Source organism: Heptranchias perlo, chromosome 2 (genome assembly GCF_035084215.1).
Source record: "Heptranchias perlo isolate sHepPer1 chromosome 2, sHepPer1.hap1, whole genome shotgun sequence".
In the NCBI taxonomy this organism is placed as follows: Eukaryota; Metazoa; Chordata; class Chondrichthyes; order Hexanchiformes; family Hexanchidae; genus Heptranchias; species Heptranchias perlo.
Window position 1 is genome coordinate 62,729,209 of NC_090326.1, and position 27,239 is coordinate 62,756,447.

The window sequence follows — 27,239 nt, forward strand, 5'->3', positions numbered from 1 at the left end:
ATGGTCCAGATTGAAGGCATTCAGCGGAAGTGGTGGATGATTCTAGGTACCTGCAAAATATTAGCGATGAGTGCAACTTTGAGGAAATTGAGCAGAATGGTAGCTTAAAATAAGGCCACAGAAAAGCTCAATGAGGCAGTTTCAATGTGGTCCTGATACACCTCTTACTTGATATGTTGATAGGAAGAATAAAAACAGAAAAGAAATTCAAACTGGTGATTTCTGGAAGTAATTTTCTCAATATGGGCTACCTGCTGATCTTGTATATCAGGAAATTGCAGGCACACTGTCCATTAATTAATCCAAGTTAGAACTTAGCATCAAGATATCACCAAATAAATCAACAACAACTTCATTTATACAATGCCTTTAACATAGACAAATTCCCAAGGAATTTAGTGGAATCGTAATCAGCCAAGAAAGCTGTTACATCACGACATTATCCACTCACATTTATCTCAAATGTTACACAGGATTCCATTTTGTTTTCGGGACCTGGCCTAACTTTAGACGCTGATTCCATGGACAGACTTTCACTTTAGAGTTTCTGATACTGTTCTACTAGTGAGTGTCTGTCTCGTGGGTCCCATAGAATAAAAGGGTAAGCAGGAAGTGGAAACAAATCTGTGAGAGAGGTCAGGACAGAGAGAGAGAGAGAGAATTAAAAGGAGTTCAAACCCCTTGCACCCTGAGATCGGGGTACAGTCCTCTCTCACCCTGGGATCAGGGTACAATTCCCTCTCCCCCTGCCCTCCCCCACCCCGGGTAAAGTGGGTGAGTTACTGGGTGAGAGGGAGAGTGTGAGTGAGTGAGTGCAAGAGAATGAGTGAATGCATGAGCTTGAGTGTGAATGAGTGAATAAGAGGGTAAGTGAGAGAAAATGAGTGAGAGTGTGAGAGAATGAGTATGAGACTGACAGTGAAATAGCGTGAGAGAATAAGTGAATATGAGAGTAAAATGGGTGAGTTAGAGAGAGTAAGTGAATCAGTGAGAGTGACTGAGTGCAAATGAGTAAGCCTGCTGTGGGCTCCAACCTCAGTGCTCGCTTTCTCATCTACCCCACCCATCCTCCCGCAGTCATGGCTGAGGTGAGAGAACAGGCTTGAGGGGCTGAATGGCCTATTCCTGTTCCTATGCTTCTACGTAGAAGACGAAATTCAGTTCTTGCGAACTGTAAGTACCATTTGACCTTTATAATCATTCGATGTCATTTACTCTTGTGTTATCTATCGCTTAGCATTTTGTCAACTATTTTTATATTACCTATTGCAAACATGCCTCATGATTGCAAGTATGTGGATTTGACACCAGATTAAGTAGGTAGTAATTAGTATCATTGTCTAGTGTAATGTAAGAGCCCCAAACCGAACCTTTGCAGGGGGCTCTTGCAAGGCAAACACCACCCACGCTGAGCACAATAGGAAAATTACAAAAATGAGAACAGTGTAACTATTTAACTCTTTGAATACTGCTCTTTTTAAAACTACAAATAGGTTTGTTCGTAACAGCAATTTTAAAGGTGTGGAGAGTGTCTGTGGGAAGCAACAGAAACACTTTGCCAAAGCCGCTTTATTCAGCTGAGTCCAAACTTGGTTGAAGGATGAGACTGAACCCGTGCCCACCCCCCGGCTCGGTAACCACGCCCCCTGGCGCGGAATGATTGACAGCTGGACGCGATCCGCGCTCGCCGATTGGCCAGAGCCGGCTGTCAATCTAAAAAGCCGGTGTTATGTCAGTGAAGGGGGAGAGAGATTTACTCACAAAGCCACATGTGAGAGAGTTAGGGCACCGGCATTGGGGCTGCTGCACTGCAGACAGATACAGTCACCACACTGCAGAGAGAGAAAGATATAGTCAACACACTGCAAAGAAAAATAGCAGCAGCAGCGGATTTAGCATCAATATTGCCTGCAAACTAACAGCACCGATAGAGAGAGGGAGAGCGAGAGCCGGGCTCCTGCTACCACTGCGGCAGGTCACAAAACAGTAGCCTGGAAAGAGCAAGAGTGCGGGATTCACCTCAGTACTTTCAAAACCGCCTGAAAGGAGAGCGAGCAAAAACCGGCTTCAGGACACCGGTGTCAGTGCCTGTGTGAAGCGGCTGGAGATACAACTTGCAGCCGGGGTACCCCGACCAGCGAGGCTCCCAATGTACCTGTCAAGACAAACCGACTTCCTCACCCGCTGCAGCCCTACCAGGAAACTCGGAGGATTGTGAAGCAAAACTTTTATTTATTGAACTGGGGGTTTCCCCCCCCCCCCGTCCCCAATCAAAAACTTTTCATCAGGTGCTACAGTTAAAAGAACAGTTTCCTCATTTGAAACTGAAAACACACAAAAAATAAATAAATGCAGCTTTTGGAGGATGCAATGGCTCCTTTACCGGTTATTGACAGGGGGTCGTTTTTAAGAAGAGTGTTTGCAGTGTTTCAGCTTCTGATACTGATGGGACTTCTCCTCAAGGCACGTTGGACTTATTCACGTCGTTGTGTGGCTTTACTGTATTGTAAATTGGAAAGTGGATAAATTAGAACAGCAAGTGCAAAGTTTCAGATTAATTCATTATCTCTATCAATGTTTATTGTTGTCTGATTGTATCTTTCAGAGTGACTTTGCTGGTGAAGCCATTCATGTCGCAACTGCTGCTGCAGAAACTGGAGGCGAGTGCACAGTCCATCATGTGTCACAGTTTGGGTCGCTGGAGCTGGGTGACAACAGCGGTGAGTGTCAAGGAGTTTGGGTGTGATAACGGGTGTCACTTCTGTCTCCACCACACTAACACTCATGGCATGCTGCATTCATGTTTACGTGGCGGAAAAAAAAAGGAATCGTTTGTCATTACAAACCGAGCCCAATGTTTAAAAATACTACGGGCGCCACCGAAACGCTAGAGGGTGCTCCAGCACACAGCTCCAGCTGCACTTACCCGCTGTAGCACAGCATTGAGAAGTGGGCTGGAACTCCGTACTCTTCAGGGTTAAGCACTATGGCAGAACCATTTTAATCACTTGTAAATATTGAAGCAATACCTGAATACATTTTTAATTTGACCTTAATTGTTTGTCTTTTATTGAAAGCTCTATACATTGAGTTTAATAGTCAACTTTGATTACAGTGAGAACAAAAAGCAAAATACTACAGATGCTGGAAATCCGAATACAAAAACAGAAAACACTAGAAATGCTTAGCAGATCAGACAGCATCTGTGCAGAGGGCAAAAGTCGACGTTTTGGGTATAAACCCTTCCTCTGATTTTGCGAAAGGGTTGTACCCCAAACGTGGATTTTTGATTACAGTGAAACTGTTTTACAGTGGAAAAGGTCCACTGTCTGTATAACTGAATGTTAAAACTCACATTATTTTTATGCCTGTTTCTATATTAGTGCTAAAGCTATGAACAGTGGCTAGATCAGTAATACCTAGTATCTGTACATTTAAACAAAAGTTTATTCCATACCTGTAAGAAATAGTACTCATTAAATCTGACTGTATAATTTAATCTAACATTGTGGCCCTGAGAGTGATCCATTTAATACAACAACTTGCTGGTTTCTTTGCCTCCCCAAACTGAACACCAAATGATTGACAATTAGTTGGCCCCACATGAGGACATTATGAAATGCTAATATTGCCATGGAAACAAATATTTAATAGAAATTTCTGTTGCGTTAAAATATGTCAGTTCATCTTTCCCATGTATAAACAAGTATATTTTCTCTTTTACATGATTGGATGTCTCATGGAGAACATTGGATTTATTTTTAAACTTCCACCCCCCCCCCCCACCTCCCCTTATGCATATGGAGTTGCTTTAAATAGACAGTCATATGTTTTTTAAAAATGTATTGATCATGAATTGTTGGGAGTCCCAGTTAAGATTATATTTTGAAGTAGAATGTGTGTGCAGCACTTAAAAAGTGAAACAGCTGTGCAGTATGATGGCTTTGATTAACATGTAGTCATTGTAATGTTAAAGTGAAGAAAGGTTGGAATGCTAAACCCTCAGGTTTGAAATGTTCTACTAATGCTCTGGAAATTAAGCACTCACTTTACCAGGTTTCAAGAGTTTGGGTTTTCAATTGTCATGTACATCACTAAATGCATGCTTAATGCATGAAGTCATCCTTTTTAGTGTGTATGTTCAGCATCATTACATAGAATAATGAATGGGATTATTTTCCTCCATAATTAGTCATTAAGTAGATTGTGTATCCTAGGAAACTTGAGTTTTGATTTACATGTTAAGCTAAATTCCACAATAAATGCGCAGTCACAAATCAAATACCTGAATGTGTTATGGCACTTGCTCTTGTTTCTGAATCATTTGTTGCTCTGAATCAGCCAATATAGCCATCAATTGTCCAACTCTTAGTGGCTCCTGTGCTAATTATTTTCCTATACAATAGTCACCAAAGAGAATCTACACCTTTGTACCTGCAATAAAACATCTGTTCTTCTTTCCAGAATGTTGTATATGTTTTGCAACATTCCGTTGTTGATCAGTAAGCCGTTTTAATGTATTGTTTACATGTGTAAAGGGGACTCATTATAAGGACTGTAGTTGCTGAAAATATCTCCTTGACTGATTATAACTTCAATCTTCACTTTTTATAAAATAGCCCAACAGCTGGATGTCACATACTTACCTTATCTACACTATGCGCTATTTATATAGACACACGTATTCACTCATAAAAGCATGCAATCGCTTGTTCTACCCGATTCATGTAATAATTCCTGCCTTCAGCATCTTGATTCAGACGCAGATTTACTGGTCACCTGGAAAGAAAAGTAATTTTCTTCTGTAAAACCTACAGTTTTCCTAGACATTACAATGTATCTATTATTAGTATCAACATGGTTAGATGCCCTGTTAAATTCTGGTGATTCCTACAACATCAAGTTGCATTTATATAGTACCTTTAACATAGTAAAACTTCCCAAGGTGCTTCACAGGAGTGTAATCAGACAAATTACTACCCAATTTTTTTCAGTACTTGTGTGTGTGGCTCACATCTAAGTCAAAAAAGTTATCTAAGGCTTAACAATTAAAACCAGTAGCAAAATACTGCAGATGCTGGAATTCTGAAATAAAAATAGAAAATGTTTTTTTTTATTCATTCATGGGATGTGGGCATCACTGGCGAGACCAGCATTTATTACCCATCCCTAATTGCCCTTGAGAAGGTGGTGGTGAGCCGCATTCTTGAACCGCTGCAGTCCGTTGGAGAAGCTCAGCAAGTAAGGCAGCATCTGTAGAGAAAGAAACAGAGTTAACATTTCAGGTTGAAGACCTTTCGGGTCTTTAACATCTTCTAGTTTTGATGAAAGGTCTTCAACCTGAAACATTAACTCTGTTTCTTTCCCCACAGATGCTGCCTGACTTGCTGAGCTTCTCCAGCATTTTCTGTTTTCATATTAGTTAAAACCAGTGTTGCAATCAGATTCAACAGGACAGTCATGAACATTTAAACTACAGATTTTGTCACTTGGTTATGGTATTGAGCAATACAGATCAAAAGTTCCAGATTTGATCCTTTTGTCTGTGCTGAGTAAGCTGATCTCAGTTGAAGCAGCAGTTGGGGTTCTACAGGTGCCCTGAGCTAGGGAGGGGAAGAACCAACCAGATTGCATGCTCCTGACTGCCCTCCAATGATCCTCTTGGCAAATGCATTGTGTGTGAATATCAAGTGAGGACAAGAGTGGACTTAGCTATGATGCCCCATGTGGTTAAATAGTTTGTTAGTACTTGCAGTCTGGGCTCTTAAAGGAAGAATGGCCACTTGGTTGAGGTGCTGGAGACTGATTATACCCTAGTAAGAGTCAGCAGCTCCAAGAGATCAGGGGAGAAAACAAAACAAAAATGATAACATTTATTCTGTTAGCAGAATATCATTTGTACAGTTATGTTTCTGCCATATAAGATGCGAAAGACTGAAATGAATTACAAGGGAGCAATACATAAAGATAATATTAAACCACAAAAGTGAAGCTCATGCAGTTTATCAATAGTATCTCAATCTGAATTTTTTTTAAAAGAATTGTGATACAAAGTTTACGTGAATGATTTTTGTGTTTCTTGACAACTTGCTATGTATGGGAGTTTTTTTCCATGAATGACTTGAACTAAAGACTTGTATTAAAGGAAAGCCAATGACCTCTTATTGTTCATTCCAGACAAAAAGGCATTGTCCGACTCTGTCTTAACTTGTTTTAAAGAACTGAGCCATGGAGTGGCAGGATGCAGCTTCATGGTTGTGATTTTCCCACATGGAAAGTTCACATTTCAGTTGAGCCCAGTATGACATGCTAAGCAGGACTGACAGATGCAACCCCTTAGGAAAGAAAGGCAGAATGTAAGGTTGTGTCCACCCCCACCACTCCCCATCTCTCAACAGAATTGGCAAAGGCCCAGGAGCAGGTTATCTGCGGTCATAACCTGAGACTTGAGTACAAAATCTAGGCTGACACTTCAGTGCAGTACTGAGTGAGTGCTGTACTGTTGGAGGTGCCGTCTTTTGGATGAGACATTAAACCAGGGCTCCGTCTGCTCTCTCCGATGGACGTAAAAGATTCCATGGCATTATCTGAAGAAGAGCAGGGAAGTTTTCTCCGATGTCCTGAGGTCATGAAGGGCGCTATATAAATGCAAGTCTTTTTGTTTATAACTTAAGAACATATTTTTGAGCCAGACCTAAAGGAAAGATAAATATTAAAATGGTGGAGAGGTGGTGGTGGGGGGGGGGGGGCGGTTTGTTGAATGATACTATTGACCTGTCATTTGCTCTTCGGTATTTGAGAAAACCAATGTGTTTGAGTTTTAGATTCATGCATCTGTAAAGATCTTCGGTGTTCCTTGAATTTACAATTCCACTTACATGTTTCATTAAGCACTTGATCCTATCTGAACTTGGTACCACTAGCCATGGGGAATATTGACTTTTGAATAATTCACTGTCAATTTTCTATAGATGTCTATCCCTTGAGTGTACAGTTGTATGGTTAATTTTATAGTTTATGTAAAATTTTTCCATCCATTCCACCATTTCACCATGACAGATTCCTTATTTGCCAATTCCTCTTTCCCTATATGTCTAATGTTGTATGAGTGTGCATGTATAGTACATTTTTTTTGTTTAAAGTTTTGATTATAATATTTACAAAGCCTTAAACCATCCTATTGTAAATATGAGTTGGTTTCTATATTTTTTAATGTTTATATAAATTTCTAAATGTATTTATCTCTGGAAAAACTCATAAATATGTGCAATTATTTATTTCTACATTTTTGGTAACCTCAAGTTTGAAGTGGTTTTAAGGAGCGTTAAGACTGAGCATCCTGAAACTTGTAACAAGTCTACTTCTGACAGAATCAAATTAAAATAATTTCAAAATTGGATGTGTGGTAAATGTGATTTTTAATTAGCTGTTAACCATATGTTTTATGAGACAGTGCAACTTTAAGACCAACCCAGTAACAGATATGGTTGTACTTTCACAGAATATGAAATTGTGACTCCATATGAAGCTGACAGCAGTGGTGATTATATCTCTCACACAGTAATCCATCAGCAGAGAAAGAAGCGATCAGTTCATAATGTTGGTGCTGAATCCCTCTACTTCAAACTCAATGGGTTTGGCCAGGACTTTCATTTGGAACTAAGAACTTCTGATGGCCTAATGCCTCCTGGATTTACAGTTCAGACTTTGGGAAAACAAGGCTTAAAATCTATAGAGCATTATCACCCAGAGGAGCTGTGCTTCTACCAAGGTGCTCTAATATCACGCAGCAACTCTTCAGTGGCACTTTCTACATGCAAAGGCTTGGTGAGTCAAACAAACTTGTTTTAAATGGACTAAATAATCATTGTAGGGAGGGTTTTTAAAGGGGCAGCAAGTTAAGCTTACATCCAAAAGGAAACTGCTTTGCAAAACCACCACTCAATTTCAATTTATGGAACAGATTGTAACACAGCAGGCAAACTATTTGTCACAGCATAATGTTTAACCCAATAATTTTTACAAAAATAACTTTCTAATAGAAAATGTACACTCACAAAATGTATACAATAATTCTAATGTAATTGTTGAATTGCTGTTGTCATTGCAAATCCGTGACTGCATTTCATTGACATAGTATTTACAAATTAAGAGAGTCGTCATGTCATTATTTGTTGCATGATGATGACGTAGACCTCTTAATATTTTATTATTATTCCTTACACAAATGTGTAACACATCTTGTCAACAAATAGAATGCAAGTTTTATTTTAAGCTTTTAAATAATAGATGCTAAAAAGAAGACTGGTTAGTAACACAATGTACACAAGTCTCACTTGAAAAATCAAGATCCCCAACCTGGTGTATCTGGGATCCACTGTTCATTCTGTGGACGCTCATTCCGAGCAAAAATAGGTCTCATTAGTCACCAAGAACTCACTGCAAAAAGGAGTTGATATTCAGGCTGCCTTGTCTTCTTCGATATCGAAGGACGAACGGCGATGACAATTTACCCAAGTAGATTTAATGCTTTTCTCAAAATGAGCTGAACTTATCTACAATCTTATTTTATTATTAACTTTGGACTCCTAAAGGACCAGTTATAACTCCCGGTAGGAAGCCAGCAGGAGTGGACTGCATCCCTGCCTGGGAGTTTGAGTCGGAGGCTCAGCAGATTTTTACTGCCGGGCCTCATTTGAATGGTACCAGTCAGCTGCTCAGCTGTATTGGGTGATGAAGATCAGGAGGCCCAATGGCTTTCCGCCAATGCCAAGAGAAGGCTGCTGGCAGCAAGGTAAATCATGGGAGAAGGGTGTTCCAAGGGTCTCGTGGCTGGGGAATGGTGGGAGCCTTGGGCAGCAGAGGCCTAGACTTGGGCGTCCTGGAGGTCCTGTTTTTTTTATATATATGTATGTGTGTGTATATATATATATATATATATATATATATATATGGTTCTTTCTGGGAAATGGGAAGGTGGGAGGCAAAATGAGCAGTAGTTGCTATGGGTGGTTTGCAATTGAGGGTATAAGATTATGCGTATTGTCTATTTTGAGGCAAAGCTATGGGCAAACATGTGTCAAATATCTGGTCCACTTTTCCTGAAAAGATTAGTAGTGTGTTTAACCCTTTTCACTGGCACAAACCCTTATTTAGGATTTTTTTTTTAAAAACTGCTCTTTTGAAGGTGCTTGCTTATGTTTTACCACCAACATTAAAAACAAGTTTGCATTTTATTAATGAAATGCATTTAATTGCTAAATCAATGAGCAAAAAACATTCCAAGTTATTGTTCAAGAATTCAGGACTTGTACTCCTGATACACTTACCTGGATGGTGTGAGTGCATTGCAACTTGCCAGCCATGTTGTAGTGGATCACCAATGCACACATGGAGGCATATATATGTTACTTCTGTGACATTTTTAGGGCTTTACCAGATAGTTCTTTTGTGCTCAGTGCCAAAGACCACATCCATAAGCGAATGTGATTTTATATAGACAACGTAAATAGGCCTGCAATTTTAGGATGTATGTTTGTGACATCTGAGGTATCTCGCCACAGGCAAGGACATGGAAAATCTACCTTTAATACCAGGTAATGTAGCATTGCTCAGGGATTGAACCAAAACCTTTGTTACAGTAATTAACTCATTATGAATTGACATAAGGCTTGACACTAGTCTTTGGATAGCAGAAGACTAAACTCTGTTAGACTGTAACTTAGACTATAACCAGAAATCAGGTTCATTTAAAAGTAACAAGTAGATAGTAATGGAAAAGTAATACAGCAGATTTCACTTGATAACAGAAATTTCAACTTGTACAAAAAAATAAGAGACAACACTTTGCTAACTCTCAGTAATACTCCTGAATCAGCAAATGTAACATACCATACATGAGGTTTCATCTACCAACATGGAGTCCCCAGCCTCTATCTTATTGAAGAGCTAATAGTGCACTGCCTGGGTTGTACCTCTAGTACCCATTGAAGTCCAAACTGAGATACAGAAAATCAAATAATGTCTTCCACATATGAACAAAGCTTATCAAATTAAACTGATAATTTCCTAAACCACAGCTAAATGCTACATACAAATCCATTCGTATGTGTCACCAAGCCCTTTACATTGCTTTCAGGATAAAGCAAGCAGTCTGTGATAAGTGATTTTCTACTTGTTTTGCAATCGAAATGTTTTTGTGCAAGAATAATAATGCCTTGTTTACCAAGTATGAGATGCCATGAATATCATTTGGTGATTACATGTATATTTCAGCTCAACTACCTGTTGCAGTAATCAGAATTTAAAGTGAGCAGCTAAATTTCATCAATGTATATTAGCATTTTTTAAAAGGCTGATTCCATGATCGAGCTCACACATCGAGCTGATCAGAATCTCCATGAGTCTCCGTGACCTGTATCTCTGTGCTGGGAGCACCTAATCTTGGAATCATCCCTACAGAGACTTTGAGCATGATTTTAACAGTGAAAAAAGGTGGTCGGGCCTTAAAACATTCAAAGAGGCTTCGGGCCTCTATTTTCCCGCAGTTTCCAATTTCAACACTGGGGGGGCTGGGATTCCTGATTTCTTTTACGCCTCGCCAACAAACCTACCTGCAGCGACCTCCTCCAACGATCACGGAACCCCCCCACGATCCCCGACCCCCGATCGCGGGCCCCACCCCCCCGATCCCCAATCGTGGACCCCCTCCGATCCCTGATCGTGGACCCCCAGTCGCCAATCGTGGACCCCTGACCCCGATCGCAAACCCCCGACCCTGATTCCCCCCCCAACTATGCCCCTGTGCCAACCCATACCCCCATGCCCCCCGTGCCCACCCATGCCCCCATGCCTTCCCCACCCCCATCCGTACAAACAAAGACTTACCTGAACACGTCCTCTCGCTGACTGGTCTCCCATCTGACTGAGGCCAGCCTGTCAATCAGGACAGTCAGTCGGATGGCAAACCGACAAAAAAAATAAAAGTGGCCCTTATGTCAAAACCGTAAGAACGCCCGGGAAACCCGTACTTCCGGGTTTCCCGTTCGCAATTTAAATCCCCCCCAGCCCCCTTCCTGGCTCGGGGTCAAAGTCATGCACTTTGTCATTTGGAATATGACAGATCTCCCTATCCATCACTGCCACCTTGAGTATAAGCCTGCACAAGTGCTGCAAAGCTCCACGTTATGGAGCAAACTGGGTCGTAAAGTGTGTGCAGGCAGTTTCACTCAGTCAAGGTGCATTGGGCGCTAAATTGGGCAGTGTAACACCCGTTGTTTTGGTGCTACGCAGCCTCTCAAACATCCAAGATGGTGTCCTGGCTGCGCACACGTTTCCAGCGTGACTTGCGCCGGACGCCATCTTGGTATAGGAGTCAGCACATGTGCAAATACCAAATGCCGGAAGCGTGTAAAGTAAGGAGAAAATGCGTGCAACATTGATTTAAAGTGATAGACACCATTTTGCACCTTAACGCTCAACTCAACGCACAGTCTTAACCACGCACACCTGAACGTGTCTTAGAGTGCCTGGAGGACCATACAGGATTTATAGGTTCATTGCTGGATTATTGCTTCTGGCTGCTGGTGGAATAAGAAGTGTTTTTTGAAGCTCCCTATACTTACTGAAAGTTCCTAGAGTACTTTTGAGAGTGGTTTGGCAGGCACTTCCTTACAGTTTGGAAAGTTACAACCGTGGTTGAGCAACATTCCTGGCAACCATGGGTGGTCTGCGAGGGTCATTGAGCACGATTGGGAGCATGCAGAGAGGCCATGCACAGCAGGTCAAGCTGTGAGGAGAGGGAGGCCGGAGAGGCGCAAGGCACTGATCAGGAGGCCATATCCAACGAGCGCCTTCCGGGACCAATTCTCTTACCTCAACGAGGAGGATTGCATCCGACGCCTGAGGTTCACCAAGGAAGCCGTCACCGAGATCTGTCAACTGGTGTGGCCACAACTGCAGCCTCAGAGCAGGTCAAGGACAGCACTGCCTGTGGCTGTGACGGTCACCGTGGCGCTGAATTTCTACGGCTCGGGATCATTTCAAGCCTCTGCTGGTGACATGTGCAACATCTCGCAGTATGCAGTGCACTGCTGCATAAAGGAGGTCAGAGATGCACTGTACCAGATGAGGAACAGGTTCATCACCTTCCCTCTCCACAGAGACAAGCAGAACGAGCGAGCACGGGGGCTGGCTTCCCTGTGGTGCAGGGTTCCATTGACTGCGCGCACATTGCCCTGCGTGCCCCGCATATCAACTCGGCCGCCTTTGTCAACTGAAAGGGCTTCGGTTCCCTGAATGTGAAGCTGGTGTGCGACCACACGCATCGACTCATGGAGGTCGATGCCTGTTACCCTGGGAGCAGTCACGATGCCTTCGTCATGCGGCAGTCCAACTTGCCAGCTATCTTTCACCCGGCTCGGCAAGTCAAAGGCTGGCTATTGGGTGACGAGGGCTATCCCCTCACGCCGTGGCTCATAACTCCGATCGGGAACCCACGTACATATGCACAGCAGGCCTGTAATGAGACCCATGCTGTCACACCAACATTGTGGAGCACACCATAGGCCTCCTCAAACAACGCTTCCGCTGCCTAGACCGGCCTTGAGGAGCCCTGCAGTACTCCCCTGAGCAGGTGGGCAGATTCGTGGTGGTATGCTGCATGCTGCACAACCTCACCATCACGAGGGACCAGCCTGTGACACCAATGATCGGAGAAGACCCTGAGCCAGAGGTGAAGGAGGAGGAAGAGGAGGCTGAGGAGGAGGAAAAGGCTGAGGAGGAGGAGTGGGAAGACGTAATGATGCAACTGGGACCACCCGCCTTGTCTGCAACGGCTCTGCGTTCTCACCTGATCCGTGCCCAATATCAATAATGTCAACTACATCCCCCAACTCACCAACAGTCCTACACTCCCCACCTGTCCACTCCCACAAGATAATCAAATCGCCCTCCATCTGATTGCACATTGGTTTCCCCCTTAGCTCATCACACAAATAAAAAACCAACACCAAATGCAAATTCAAAGTCATATTTATCTTTGAATAAATGAAATTATGGAAACAGAGCATAACTATTCACCCTTGTGCATTGCCTTAGTGGCATTTGTTTGTGTGCCTTTACCTATCCTAGTGTGCCTACAAGGTGCTTCCCTAGTGGCTGGAGTTTTTTTTCATTAGTTCATGGGATGTGGGTGTCACTGGCGAGGCTGGCATTTATTGCCCATCCCTAATTGCCCTTGAGAAGGTGGTGGTGAGCCGCCTTCTTGAACCACTGCAGTCCATCTGGTGAAGGTTCTCCCACAATGCTGTTAGGTAGGGAGTTCCAGGATTTTGTCCCAGCGACAATGAAGGAACGGCAATATATTTCCAAGTCGGATGGTGTGTGACTTGGAGGGGAACGTGCAGGTGGTGGTGTTCCAATGTGCCTACTGCCCTTGTCCTTCTAGGTGGTAGAGGTTTGGGAGGTGCTTTCGAAGAAGCCTTGGCGAGTTACTGCAGTGCATCCTGTGAATGGTACACACTGCAGCCACGGTGCGCCGGTGGTGAAGGGAATGAATGTTTAGGGTGGTGGATGGGGCGCCAATCAAGCGGGCTGCTTTGTCCTGGATGGTGTTGAGCTTCTTGAGTGTTGTTGGAGCTGCACTCATCCAAGCAAGTGGAGAGTATTCCATCACACTCCTGACCTGTGCCTTGTAGATGGTGGAAAGGCTTTGGGGAGTCAGGAGGTGAGTCACTCGGCACAGAATACCCAGCCTCTGACCTGCTCTTGTAGCCACAGTATTTATATGGCTGGTCCAGTTAAGTTTCTGGTCAGTGGTGACCCCCAGGATGTTGATGGTGGGATATTCGGCGATGGTAATGCCATTGAATGTCAAGGGGAAGTGGTTAGACTCTCTCTTGTTGCAGATGGTCATTGCCTGGCACTTATCTGGCGCGAATGTTACTCGCCCAATCAGCCCAAGCCTGGATGTTGTCCAGGTCTTGTTGCATGCGGGCACGGACTGCTTCATTATCTGAGGGGTTGCAAATGGAACTGAACACTGTGCAATCATCAGCGAACATCCCCATTTCTAACCTTATGATGGAGGGAAGGTCATTGATGAAGCAGCTGAAGATGGTTGGGCCTAGGCCACGGCCCTGAGGAACTCCTGCAGCAATGTCCTGGGGCTGAGATGATTGGCCTCCAACAACCACTACCATCTTCATTTGTGCTGGTTATGACTCGAGCCACTGGAGAGTTTTCCCCCTGATTCCCATTGACTTCAATTTTACTAGGGCTCCTTGGTGCCACTCACTGTCAAATGCTGCCTTGATGTCAAGGGCAGTCACTCTCATCTCACCTCTGGAATTCAGCTGTTTTGTCCCTGTTTGGACCAAGGCTGTAATGAGGTCTGGAGCCAAGTGGTCCTGGCAGAACCCAAACTGAGCATTGGTGAGCAGGTTATTGGTGAATAAGTGCCGCTTGATAGCACTGTCGACGACACCTTCCATCACTTTGCTGATGATTGAGAGTAGACTGATGGGGTGGTAATTGGCCGGATTGGATTTGTCCTGCTTTTTGTGGACAGGACATACCTGGGCAATTTTCCACATTGTCGGGTAGATGCCAGTGTTGTAGCTGTACTGGAACAGTTTGGCTAGAGGCGCGGCTAGTTCTGGAGCACAAGTCTTCAGCACTACAGCCGGGATGTTGTCGGGGCCCATAGCCTTTGCTATATCCAGTGCACTCAGCCATTTCTTGATATCACGTGGAGTGAATCGAATTGGCTGAAGACTGGTTTCTGTGATGGTGGAAATATTTGGAGGAGGCCGAGATGGATCATCCACTCGGCACTTTTGGCTGAAGGTGGTTGCAAACACTTCAGCCTTGTCTTTTGCACTCACGTGCTGGACTCCGCCACCATTGAGGATGGGGATGTTTACAGAGCCGCCTCTTCCCGTTAGTTGTTTAATTGTCCACCACCATTCACGACTGGATGTGGCAGGACTGTAGAGCTTTGATCTGATCCATTGGTTGTGGAATTGCTTAGCTCTGTCTATAGCATGTTGCTTCCGTTGTTTAGCATGCATGTAGTCCTGAGTTCTAGCTTCACCAGGTTGGCACCTCATTTTTAGGTATGCCTGGTGCTGCTCCTGACATGCTCTTCTGCACTTCTCATTGAAGCAGGGTTGATCCCCTGGCTTGTTGGTAATGGTAGAGTGAGGAATATGCCGAGCCATGAGGTTATAGATTGTGCTGGAATACAATTCTGCTGCAGATGGCCCACAGCACCTCATGGATGCCCAGTTTTGAGCTGCTAGATCTGTTCTGAGCATGGGTGGTGGGAGGCTGCTGGCCTTCAATGGAGGAATGTGCAGATGGCCTTGGAGGACGATCTCGAGCAGCTCTGGGCCATGAGGGACCGGCTTCAGACTGCACCATCTCAGCGTGGGCTGCAGCAGTCTGGCCTGGCTGGCCGATAGGCAACGACAAGGTCACTGGCGGAGTGGCACGGGTGGAAGCAGGAAGGCTGTCATCCTGAGAGAGAACAGCAGGTTAGGCTTCCATGGTGCCGCTGCCATTCTCCCGGAGCGGCGCCTCAGCAATCCTGGTAATCAGCTGGAGAACGGATTGCTGGAGTGCTGTGACGCCCTTGAAGCCCCGTTCCACAGTGGTCCCCAGAGCCACGATATCAGCAGTCTGAGCTTCCATTACAGGAGTCTGAGCAGCAACCATAGCTTGCAGACCTGTGATGACATTGGTTTGTGCTGTAATGGAAGCCGCGACGTCGGTCATCAGACGCAGCATCATGGTGGGTTCCACAGGTGTGCTGATGGAGGTGACCACCTGTTTCATGTGAGAAAGGATGGGCTCCAAGCTCTGCGCAAAGCCCTGTGCCAAGTTGGAGCTGGACTCCTCCATGCCCCTTGTCATTGTGCGCAGGCTTTCTGGCAGGCTTTCCAGTGCCCCAAGCATTTGTTGATGTACGCCCATCAGCCGTCTTCTGTAGCCTGGCCCATCAAAATCCTCATCTGACTCCTCTGCAGCAGAATCAGTGAGTGACCTTGCCGTCCGGCGAGCTGGCACCTGCGGTATCCTTTCCCCCCCCTCCCCCACCCCCGCCCCGGCTCCTGCGCACTTGTGCCTGATGTCTCACCACGTGCAGATCCCTCCTCTAACCTAGCCTCTAAAGGACGCGCAGTGTCAGTCTCTGAGCTGGTGGAAGCAAGTGTCAGGTCGAGTGACGGTGTGGCTTCAGTGCCCCCCTCCTCCTCCTCGGACGGTGCCACCACCTGTTCTTGGGTATCTGCAATGACAAGGGAAACAGGTTGAATTGTGGAGTGGGGAGAGGAGCAAGTAAGATGTGCGTACCGACAGCATCTGCAGTACATGAGTCAGAAAAGATTATGGGAGGAGGCAGATGTGGGAAACAAGAAGTAGCATTAGATATGCAGAGACTTCCTTCATCGGACCTCCAGCACGGCGTGTTGTCATGGCTGCAGCGACAGCCCGCCCAATTATCCGAAGCACTGTCTCCTCTAGGGGGGTGAGGATGTGTAAGTGTGCCCATCCACCCTCAGGTCTCTCCTGCTGCCGGCTGTTATGCGCCACCTTCTCCTGCAAGACGGAGGACAGTGTGTCAGTGAGTATCCTGCAAGGTGCATGAGTGATATGCCTGATGTGCTTCAATAGAAGCACTGTTTACTGTTGCTTCTGATTCTTCCCCAAAATGTCCAGTACTTGTAGGGAGAACCTTTCCTATCTTGCAAAGTTAGAACAAGTATTTGATGCATTTCTGCAGGACATGTTTGGGAGATGATGTGGAGATGCCAGTGATGGACTGGGGTGGACAAATGTAAAGCGTCTTACAACACCAGGTTATAGTCCAACAGTTTTATTTGAAATCACAATCTTTCGGAGGCTTCCTCCTTCGTCAGGTGAGGAAGGAGGAAGCTTCCGAAAACTCACCTGACGAAGGAGGAAGCCTCCGAAAGCTTGTGATTTCAAATAAAACTGTTGGACTATAACCTGGTGTTGTAAGACTCCTTATGTATGGGAGAGAAAGAGGAGAGGAGAGCTAGTTTCCAGGTGCATCACATTTGGTACACATTGTATGCACAAAATACTACTATTTGAGGTGCAATTTGTACAGTGAATTAGTATTTCAGTTTCTTTGGTCCAAAATGTCCAGAATTGCTATCTAGTGAGAAATGGAAGAAAATTCCTGTTTAAACATTTGATTGGAAGTAAATGCTAGAGTTGTACTGTATTTTTATAGAAGTACATTATTTCAGTTCCAGTAAATATAGTGACAAGGCAGAAATGTATAAATGATTTTGTGGAAGTGAATGACCTTCTGTCCACAAAGGAAGGTTTTCACTTTATGTGCACTTGCTGTATTTTTGTAAAAGCAATTTATTTTCTTGTAAGGGTCAATGGAGAGGCAGATCTGGCTCAAGGATACCTGCAGCAATGATGCAGTAAAGGGCTGGCACACGGTAGGCACATACAGGAACAGTAATGATCAGTTGTGGCCTGCAACATTGCTCCACCTTCTGCTACAATGCTGACATATGGGGATGGTGTTGTGGAGTAGAACAAGAGGGCACTCCTTCCCTCAACTGCCTTGTGCAACATCATCTCCACTTCAGCAGCCATCAAACAGCCCATTTACTGTCCATCCCCAGCAGCTGGACTGCCTCTCACATGCCTGCAGATTCATAACATTGGGGGTAATTTTCAACGTGGGCGGGGGCGTAAAACTGGCGGCATTGGATCGGTTGCCTATTATACACCCCGCACAATTTTTCTTTCCATTGACACTGGGTGTATCACAGAGCGGCCAATCCAGTATTGCCAGTTTTATGCCGCTGCCGAGGTTGCAAGTAACGCCAATTCCCATCGTTTTTACCTGTGTCTCCTGCCCCTTCAACATTACAAATGGATTGAAACGCTTCAAAGGCTGTCAAGTTTTTCAGAATTTTTATCTGCCTTTTATGGATCGTAGTGAGGAATCAGATGTAGTAGGATTAATTGAGACATGGCTACTTAAAGAACAAGATTGACAACTAAATATTGCATGCTATAACATAATCAGAAAGTCATGATGTGGAGATGCCGGTGATGGACTGGGGTTGACAATTGTAAACAATTTTACAACACCAAGTTATAGTCCAGCAATTTTATTTTAAATTCACAAGCTTTCGGAGATTTTCTCCTTCCTCAGGTAAATGCTGAGGAAGGAGAAAATTACCTGAGGAAGGAGAAAATCTCCGAAAGCTTGTGAATTTAAAATAAAATTGCTGGACTATAACTTGGTGTTGTAAAATTGTTTACAATAATCAGAAAGGATAGAGAAGGAAGAAGAGTGGTGGAGTAGCTGTACTAATTAGAGATAACATAATGGCAGTAGATAAAAGGGACAAACTAACAGAAGGATAGAAACAGAATCAATATGGGTTGAAATAAAAGATAAGGGATCGATCATGCTAATAGGAGTATACTACAGATCACCTAATAGTGGAAAGGAGGTGGAGGCAGAAATATGTAAGCAAAAATGTGAAATGAGTAAAGGACATAGAATAATAATCATGAGAGATTTTAACCACCCCAAATAAACTGGTAAGAAGAGGTGGGTAAAGGGATACAGGGAATGGAGTTTTTACAATGTGTGCAGGACTGCTTTCTTACCCAGTATGTAAAAACCCCACCAAGAGAGGAAGCACTGCTGGATCTAGTAATGAGAAATGAACCAGAACAGATAAGAGAAGTAAGCATAGGGGATATCTAGGCATTGGCGATCACAACATAATAAGGTTTGAGATAAAGATTGAGAAGGACATAAGTAAAACAAAGACCAAAGTAACAAATTGGAAAAAAGCTGATTTTCAACAGATGAGAATGGAACAAGGGAAAATAAACTGGAAAAATTTATTAATAAACAAAGAAATAGAACAGCAGTGGGAAACATTTAAAACGGTGATTAATAGAGTCCAGGAGAAATATATCCCATTATAAAGCAAGAACAAACTAGCCAGTAATGACGCACCATGAATGAATAAAGAAATAAGGGCAAAATTGAAACTAAAGAAAAAGACATACATGAAATAGACAACAAAGGAGAGTCTGACAAAAGGGAATACAAAAAGGTTAGGAAAGAAGTTTTAAAAAAAACAATTACGAAGGCAAAGAGAAACTGTGAAATTAAATTATCAAGGAATAGAAAAAGAAATAGTGAAGTATTCTACAGACACATAAATAACAAAAGAAAAATCAGGATATGGATAGGGCCACAAAGGGACACACATGATAAATTCACAGGTAATGACAGCGAAATGGCAGAAATATTAAATAATTATTTTGCCTCAGTATTTACCAGGGAGACTAACAAGGTGGGTATGACATTAGAAGAAGAGATCAAAAAAGATATAGAGACATTTAAGATAGAAAGGGGGGAAATAATTGATAAACTAATCAAACTTAGAAAGGATAAAACTCCTGGTCCGGATGGATTGCATCCGCACATATTAAAAGAAGTTAGGGAAGAGATAGCAGAGGCACTATTACATATATATATATATATATATAAATTCATTAGAAAAAGGAATAGTACCAGACTGGTGAACAGCTAATGTGATTCCTATATTTAAAAAGTGAGATAGAACCCTTTCTCCCTGGTAGGAAAGACAATGGAATCCTTACTCAAAGATGTAATAGAAAAACATCTAGAAACCAAAAATATAATAAAGAATAGTGAGCACGGATTTCAAAAGAGAAGGTCATGTTTGACCAACCTTAATGAATTATTTGAAGAAGTAACAGAAAGGGTGGACACGGGTAATGTAGTAGATGTAATATATTTGGATTTTCAAAAGGCCTTCGATAAGGTCTAGTAGACTCATGACTAAAGTCAGAGCATGTGGAGTCAGGGGACATGTGACAGAATGGATAGCAAGCTGGTTACAAAATAGAAAAGAGAGAGTAGGAGGTTAAAGGTAGTCACTTAGATTGTCAAAAGATGGGAAGTGGTGTGCCATCAGGATCCGTGCTGGGACCACTGTTGTTCACCATTTACATTAACAATTTGGACTCAGGAATCGGAAGTCCAATTTCAAAATTTGCAGATGGCACCAAATTGGGGGTATGGTTAATACCAAGGAGGACTGCGACAAGATACAGGAAGACATTAATAAACTTGCAGAATGGGCGTGTAATTGGCAAATGAATTTCAAGATAGGTAAGTGTGAGGTATTACATTTTGGTAGGAAAAATAAAGGGGCCACATACTGCTTGGATTAAAGAGTTTAAATGGGGTAGAGGAGCAGAAGAATACTTGGTGCACTTCTGTGATTTTTCCCACTTCTGAGGCCTGGTATCTTATCTCCGATATTAGTAATTTAGTGCCAATTTGTAAACCATACAATGTAAATTGGAGAATTACTCCAAAGTAAACTGCAAGAGTAGAACAAGGGGACACAGGTTCAAACTACTAAAAGGCAAATTTAGAATTGATATCAAGAATTTCTTTTTCACATAACGAATGCATGGAACAAGTTTCCAGATGGAGCAGTGGAGGTGAAACCGTAGCATAATTTAAGAAATAATTGGCTGCGGCAATGGTGGGTGTTTCTGGTTGGATGAACTAAGTTGAGCAGAATGGCCTTCCTCATCTATAATTATCTTGTGATCTTGTCAATTTATGGGTCATGTGCTGTGGGCCCGTGCCCACAACAAGCTGGTTTGAGATTGCACCAACTAATTTCATGTGGAACCATACAGCAGAACAGAAAGGAAGTTTTTAGCTCCTCAGTCAGAGATGGATACAAATCCAGGTCCCAGAGGTAAAAAAGTCAGTGTGCTAACTCACTGCAACACTTAGTTGGTCTACTGGATTGTTATTTATGCATTATTTAGCTCTTAAGGAACTGGATGGCATAATAGCTGTACTATATATTTTTTTTTAACATTTGAAGCCTGGAGTTTGAATCAGTACACAATATGGAAATCTACCCTTATATTCTGCAAAGACCATTTTTGAAAATAGTTTGTGCAGTGTTTACCCAGTTCCTAATGGTTGTGGATCTGTTATACAAAATTATCCACAATTAAAGATTTATATTAAAATTGGCAATCTCAATCAGCAAAGTCAAAAGCTCAGGTATGTGGGAATTGGACATATTCGCACTGATCAATAGGGGATGTTCAGCTGTTGCAACTGGAGTTGGGGCTATGTAAAGAGAACTTTACTCAGCATTTATCTGTGCCATACTTGATCTGGGAACAAATAAATGCTGATTCTAGGCAATCGGCATTGACTTCTCTCACCTTGGTGAACACGAATAAATAGAACAAAGCTATTCTATCCAGCAATTGAGTTTTTCTGTTGCAAGTGATTCTGCATACTACCTAACAGGTTGAAAATGTGAATAATAATCGCTAGGGCAATTTTTTCCCAACTTTTTATTACATATAATTTCAAATTTCCCACAAGTCTATTTGTAATGACTCTTATGCATAAATAAATGTTCTGTTGATCTTTAAAGGCAAGCTGCTTCTGTGACATGCAATATTGGCTCCAAATCAATATAAAATGGAAAATTCCTATCCAGATTCATGGTGCTTAGGCAGATGTCTGTATGAGTTCCATGGATCCTGGTAATTTGGGGGAAAATTGGTGGAGTCAGTGGATTTAAAAAAAACTAAAATGCATCAAAATTTTGATCTTGGCTGTGTGTTTCTTTTATTATTTGAACACACCACAAAAATTTTGGTCAGTTAACCAAATATTTTGAAATTGGGATCATCTTGCATCCATTTTAAAATGAATCTTTTGAGCCTTCTGCTATTTGAATACTTTGAAAATACCCAGACCAGTCACCACAAAAAATAAATAACTTGATTTTTTTTCCCGTCTCTTTCCCCTGGGTTTTAAAAGTAATGTTTTTGAACATATACATATCAACTTGTCTGACTCTTGCTGGAAAACATTGTCCAATCAAGCCATAAAACTTTATGAAACGGATACCAAAAATTATATCTGAGCAAGACAGTGAATGGCTGCAGTGGTGTTGATATAAAACATGGGCACATATGGTTTTATTCACATAGACAGCATGCCAAAACATATCGATAGCTGTAGTTTGTGACCTTTTAGATATCCATTCTATTAATGGACAGCAAACACTATAGGTTTGGAGATACTGGGATAAATTAATTGGCCCATTATAACTATTTAGAAGAACTTTTTATGGCCTTATTGCTTTGTTTAACTAACACATGGGAAATGATTATTTTCTGCAACATGGCCAGCATTTATTTTAATAAAGAGTTGAGAACTTGAGAACAATTATTGCCATTTGTAAATTTACCACAAATCTAACTGATCCTTGATTTTCATTGATAACAGTATTGTTGATAACTAAAAATTACTGAACAATAGAAAAAGGGTACTTATCAAAGATGAGAAAATATTGATATGTAGCTTCAGCATTCAATTGCATTCTTATTTTGTTCTTGTCTAGTGCAGGACACATATAAGTTGAGAATTTCTTCTATGGGCGCTCAGTGAGTACGTGACAAGCATATGAGGTGTGCTGCACCAGTGAAAGAAAGAACATGCATTTATATAATGCCTTTCATGACGTCAGGACATCCCAAAACGCGTTACAACCAGTGAAGTATATCTGAAGTATAGTCACTGTTATAATGTAGGAAATGCGGCAGCCAGTTTGCACACAGCAAGGTTCCACAAACAGCAATGAGATAATGACCGGATAATCTATCTTTTAGTGATGTAGGTTGAGGGATAAATATTGGCCAGGACGCCGGGAAGAACCCCCCTGCTGTTCTTCGAAATAGTGCTATGGGATCTTCTACGTCCACCTGAGAGGGCAGCTGGAGCCCGGGTTTAATGCTCATCCAAACGTTGGCAGCTCTAACAGTGATCCGTCGCAGTTGTCTGAAAATGAGGCTGGAAGTCTGGGACGCCCCTCCTGCCTCATATGCTGGGCCTAACCCCAATACAGTCACAGGCCCAGTATTAACAACTTTGAAAGCCCCAGGAAATCGTAGGGCAGCTCAATGGAAATGGAGATCTGACGTAACAAAAGAGGAAAATCTACCCTATAGTCTTTTTTAACGTTATTTCAGCATGTTCTCCCTTTAGTGCTTGGTTCCATTTAATAAATTGCTCCTGTGTATCATAATGGCAGTCTTCACTTGGTGGTAGCAATCTCACCTCTGAGTCAGACGGTTGTGGATTCGAGACCCTCTCCAGAGACTTGAGCACATAATCAAGGTTGACACTTCAGCGCAGTACTGAGGGAGTTTTGCGCTGATGGAGGTGCTTTCTCTTGGATGAGACGTTAAACTGAGACCCTCTCAGGTGGACATAAAAGATGCCATGACACTATTTGAAGCAGAGCTGGGGAGTTCTCCTGGAGTCCTGGCCAATATCTATCCCTCAACCAACTAAAACAGATTATCTGGTCATTATCACATTGTTTGTGGGACTTTGCTGTGTATAAATTGGCTGCTGGGTTTCCCTACATTACTATAGTGGCTACTCTTCAAAAGATATTTTAATTGGCTGTAGAGCGCTTTGGGACATACTGAGGTCATGAAAGAAGCTATATAAATGCAAGTCTTTCATTCTTTCTTTCTTTAACTTATTCTGATGTTAACTCTATGTTCACCTGGTTGATATGATTTTGAAAAGTATTCTGTCTTTTCCTATAAATTGCAACTTTGTGAAAAGGGCCACAACAAAAATACTACCTAATAGACTTTTCGATCTATTCCCAGCTCCATTTTTTTCCCTTGAACATTTCTGCTGCTCTGTTTATCTGTTGTCCTGATTCCTGCTGGAAGATGTGGTGAAATCTGCTCTTTAAAACTCTGACAATGGTAATCAACATATTTTTTCTAATAGAACCTGACTAGTGCAGAGAATGGTTGCAATGCTGCTGACAAAAAACATAGAAACATGTGGTTTTATTCATGTGGACAGCTCGCCTAAACACACCAGTAGCTGCAGATTAAGTTCTCTGAGATATCAGTTCTGTTAATCTATCGCTGACTGTAGATAAGAATTATTGGGATAATTTCGTATTGATAGATATCTGATGGTTACAGGGTACTTCTGGTTTTAGTGCCTGCACTGATGAGTTGACGCAGAGCAGTGGATTTGTCTGCAAAATGATGTAGATCTGGGTTCTTAACAACCATATGTTGAATTGCTTATTGACAGTAATGTGCGGGACATGATTTTGATCGCGGTGCATCAGATGTAGCTTTGCTAGAGTCAGTTTAATTTTGTAACCTATCTGTAGCATTCTCCAGTCCAAACATTATAGCAGTGTTTAATCTTTCAGTCTCACATCCACTTTAGTTACTGGACTTTAGCATAATAGAAAAGGTTTAAATTAACCTGACCCCTTTTTTCTTATGGATTTATATAGTACAGTAAGTGTCTTGTTTTAATAAATGCTCCAGTTACTGTATGGATCAACACAAAACTGTTACATGATGGATCACACAAAAAATTGGGTAGATTATATAGGGAGGGTGAAGTGGGGGAATTATAAGCTGTTTGTAAATTTTAACTTTCTTCTTTTGTATTTAATATGTTTTAAGCAGAAGCAATATAAAATATCACTTTTTTCATGGACATTAAATGTGCTCATATCCTTTATGTGTAATATTTTTAACATTCATTAAACTATCTTGGTGTCAATTCTAAAGGTTTTTTTTTGCATGATACAGAATATTGAACAATATGGGTAAGAGTTCTTTCCTTGCCAGTTCCCCTCCCTCCCACCCCCCGAAGCTGTTGACTCCTTGCGTGAGTATGGGTCCACAGGTGCCAGTTGGCATTCAGTACCACAAATGGGAATGTTTTATACTGGAAAGAGGTTTTGAACTGGGTAGCTCAGGGTTGATCTTGGGTCTCTTGCTATTTTTACAAATATCTTTTGTTTTCTATTTATATAAATGACTTGGACAAATGCACAAAAGAAATTATATCAAAGTTTTCTGATGACACCAAATTAGGTAGCATTGTAAATTGTGAGGAAGGATACAAGAGATTGCAGTTGGGCATAGTCAAGCTGGAGTAGGCAGATAGATGACTGATGCAGTTCAATTTAGGGAAATGTGAAATAATATATTTTGCTAAAGTTCTTGATAGATAACGGAGGATCCATAAAGGTGGGACTGCAGCTTGAAATGGCCATAAAAAGGCAACTGAAATTCTGGGTCTTGTATATAGGAGCATTTAATACAAGAGCAAGAAAATGAGGAACAATTTTACAATGGCAAAATCCTTTGTCAACATTTGCTTGTCACGCTGTAATTGTGCCTTCCTACCCCCCCACCCCCCTCCCTGCCCATCTCCCCACCCCCCTTTCTCAGTTTCTGCTAGCCACACAACACAGGCCTAGAAATGTAAGCAACTGACTTTTTATTGCTCTTATTCCTGTCTCTGGCCTTGCTCCAAATTCTGCCCCCTTTAGTACTATCCCTGTTGCATTTTATTTTTAAAAAAATTGTTCCCAGTCATGGCAGCTTCCTGCTCTGCTCTCATTACACTTTATAAAAAAAAATTACCCCTTGCTCTGTCTGCCTCTGACCTAGCTGCCTTATTGCCCCCACTGCCTCTAGCTCATTCTCAGCTTTGCATGCCTTTGGCATGTTGAATTTTATAAATTAAAATAAAGAAGCTTGGCCTTTGACCTATTCCTGGCATTTTTTTTTAAATGGTCCCTGTCCCAATTCACTCCCCTTCTTTATGGCCTTGTTAATTTTTTTTTTTAAATGACTCCTCTCCTATCTCTGCCCACCTAGAGGAAGTCAACCTCTGACCAGGGTGAAAGGTTCAAATATCAAGGGATGCAAGTTTAAAAATTTGTAAGAAGGTCAGGCAGAAATGTTTCCCCCCAAAAATTAATAGAGTTGTGAAGTAATTTACTAGGAAGGTCTTCGAAGTGGACAGTATAAGTTCAAGAAAGAATTGAATACATTGCTGGATAGAGAGGGAACTGTGGGATATAATGAGAAGACAGGTAGGCAGGGCTGATTTATACAAAAGGACCGGCTTGTTTGGGTCAAATGGCCTTTTCCTATATCTACAAATTCTTATGTTTTCAGCTTGGCTGCAAGTAGCTGGGGATCATCTCCAATTTTCTTGTTGGATGCTGCCCTTGTCCTGGGAGACTAATGCAGTAGCACAGGTGTCTTAAGTTGTGGAAGGAGTCCAAGTTTCACTTGATATTTTGTGTGGCGGAAAACTATATTATGATGGATATTCAGGAGAATTTTTTTGGGGGGGTGTTGGTGATGACTGTTAACCTGCTGGAATAAATCAACAGAATTATATATTTATAGCAGAACATAAAAACATAAAAAATAGGAGCAGGAGTCGGCCATACGGCCCCTCGAGCCTGCCCCACCATTCAATCAGATCATGGCTGATCTTCAACCTTAACTCCACTTTCCTCCCTGATCCCCATATCCCTTGATTCCCTGAGAGTCCAAAAATCTATCTGTCTCAGCCTTGAATATACTCAACGATTCAGCAGCCACAGCCCTCGGGGTAGAGAATTCTAAAGATTCACAACCCTCTGAGTGAAGAAATTCCTCATCTCAGACTTAAAATGGCCGACCCCTAATCCTGCAACTATGCCCTCTCTGAAGAAATACGAATAATTATATTATTACAAATTTCTCTTACCTAGTGCATTTGAGCATGGATTACATAACCATTAGAATTATTGAAGTACTGATCTACTGCAGGAGGTAAAACTCAGGACAAATGTATTGCTTCCTTACCCATCACTGTAAATCATTTTAATCATGATAAAGGACGCTAGTGAGAGACCCAAGCTGGAACCTTTATCCTTTAGTATAGGGCTCCCAACCCTCCCGCTTTGAGTGGGAGTCTACAGGAATGGGCGATTATCTCCCGAGCGCTGCTGCCGGTGACCCAGGAGAAACAGTCCTTGGATGCATTGTTCACGCCTGTGCAGTACCCTGGCTGTCGTGGCTTACAGCCAAGCCACATTGTCTGGGCTCTGCTGGTCACCCCGCTATTCGGAAAAACCACTTCATTTACGGTTGTAAGGATGATGCCATCGGGGCCAATGAAAATCGCCTGGAAACGCATTGAGTCCTGAGAGGAGGGACAGCAATACAAACTGGGGGAGGGAGAGAGAGCAACACAAACTGGGGGAGGGAGTAAGAGCAACACAAACTGGGGGAGG

At 42.4% G+C, this 27,239-nt stretch overlaps 1 protein-coding gene across 1 annotated transcript in view; it reads left to right on the plus strand.

Annotated features, from left to right (window-relative positions):
• The first annotated feature begins 2,349 nt into the window (after positions 1 to 2,349).
• LOC137333636 (A disintegrin and metalloproteinase with thrombospondin motifs 16) overlaps positions 2,350 to 27,239 on the plus strand; it is a 208,233-nt gene continuing 183,343 nt past the window's right edge. The window contains exons 1-3 of the mRNA XM_067997884.1: positions 2,350 to 2,463; positions 2,606 to 2,720; positions 7,502 to 7,827. Of these exons, the coding sequence (XP_067853985.1) occupies positions 2,350 to 2,463; positions 2,606 to 2,720; positions 7,502 to 7,827 (555 nt within the window). The remainder of the gene's footprint in view (positions 2,464 to 2,605; positions 2,721 to 7,501; positions 7,828 to 27,239) is intronic.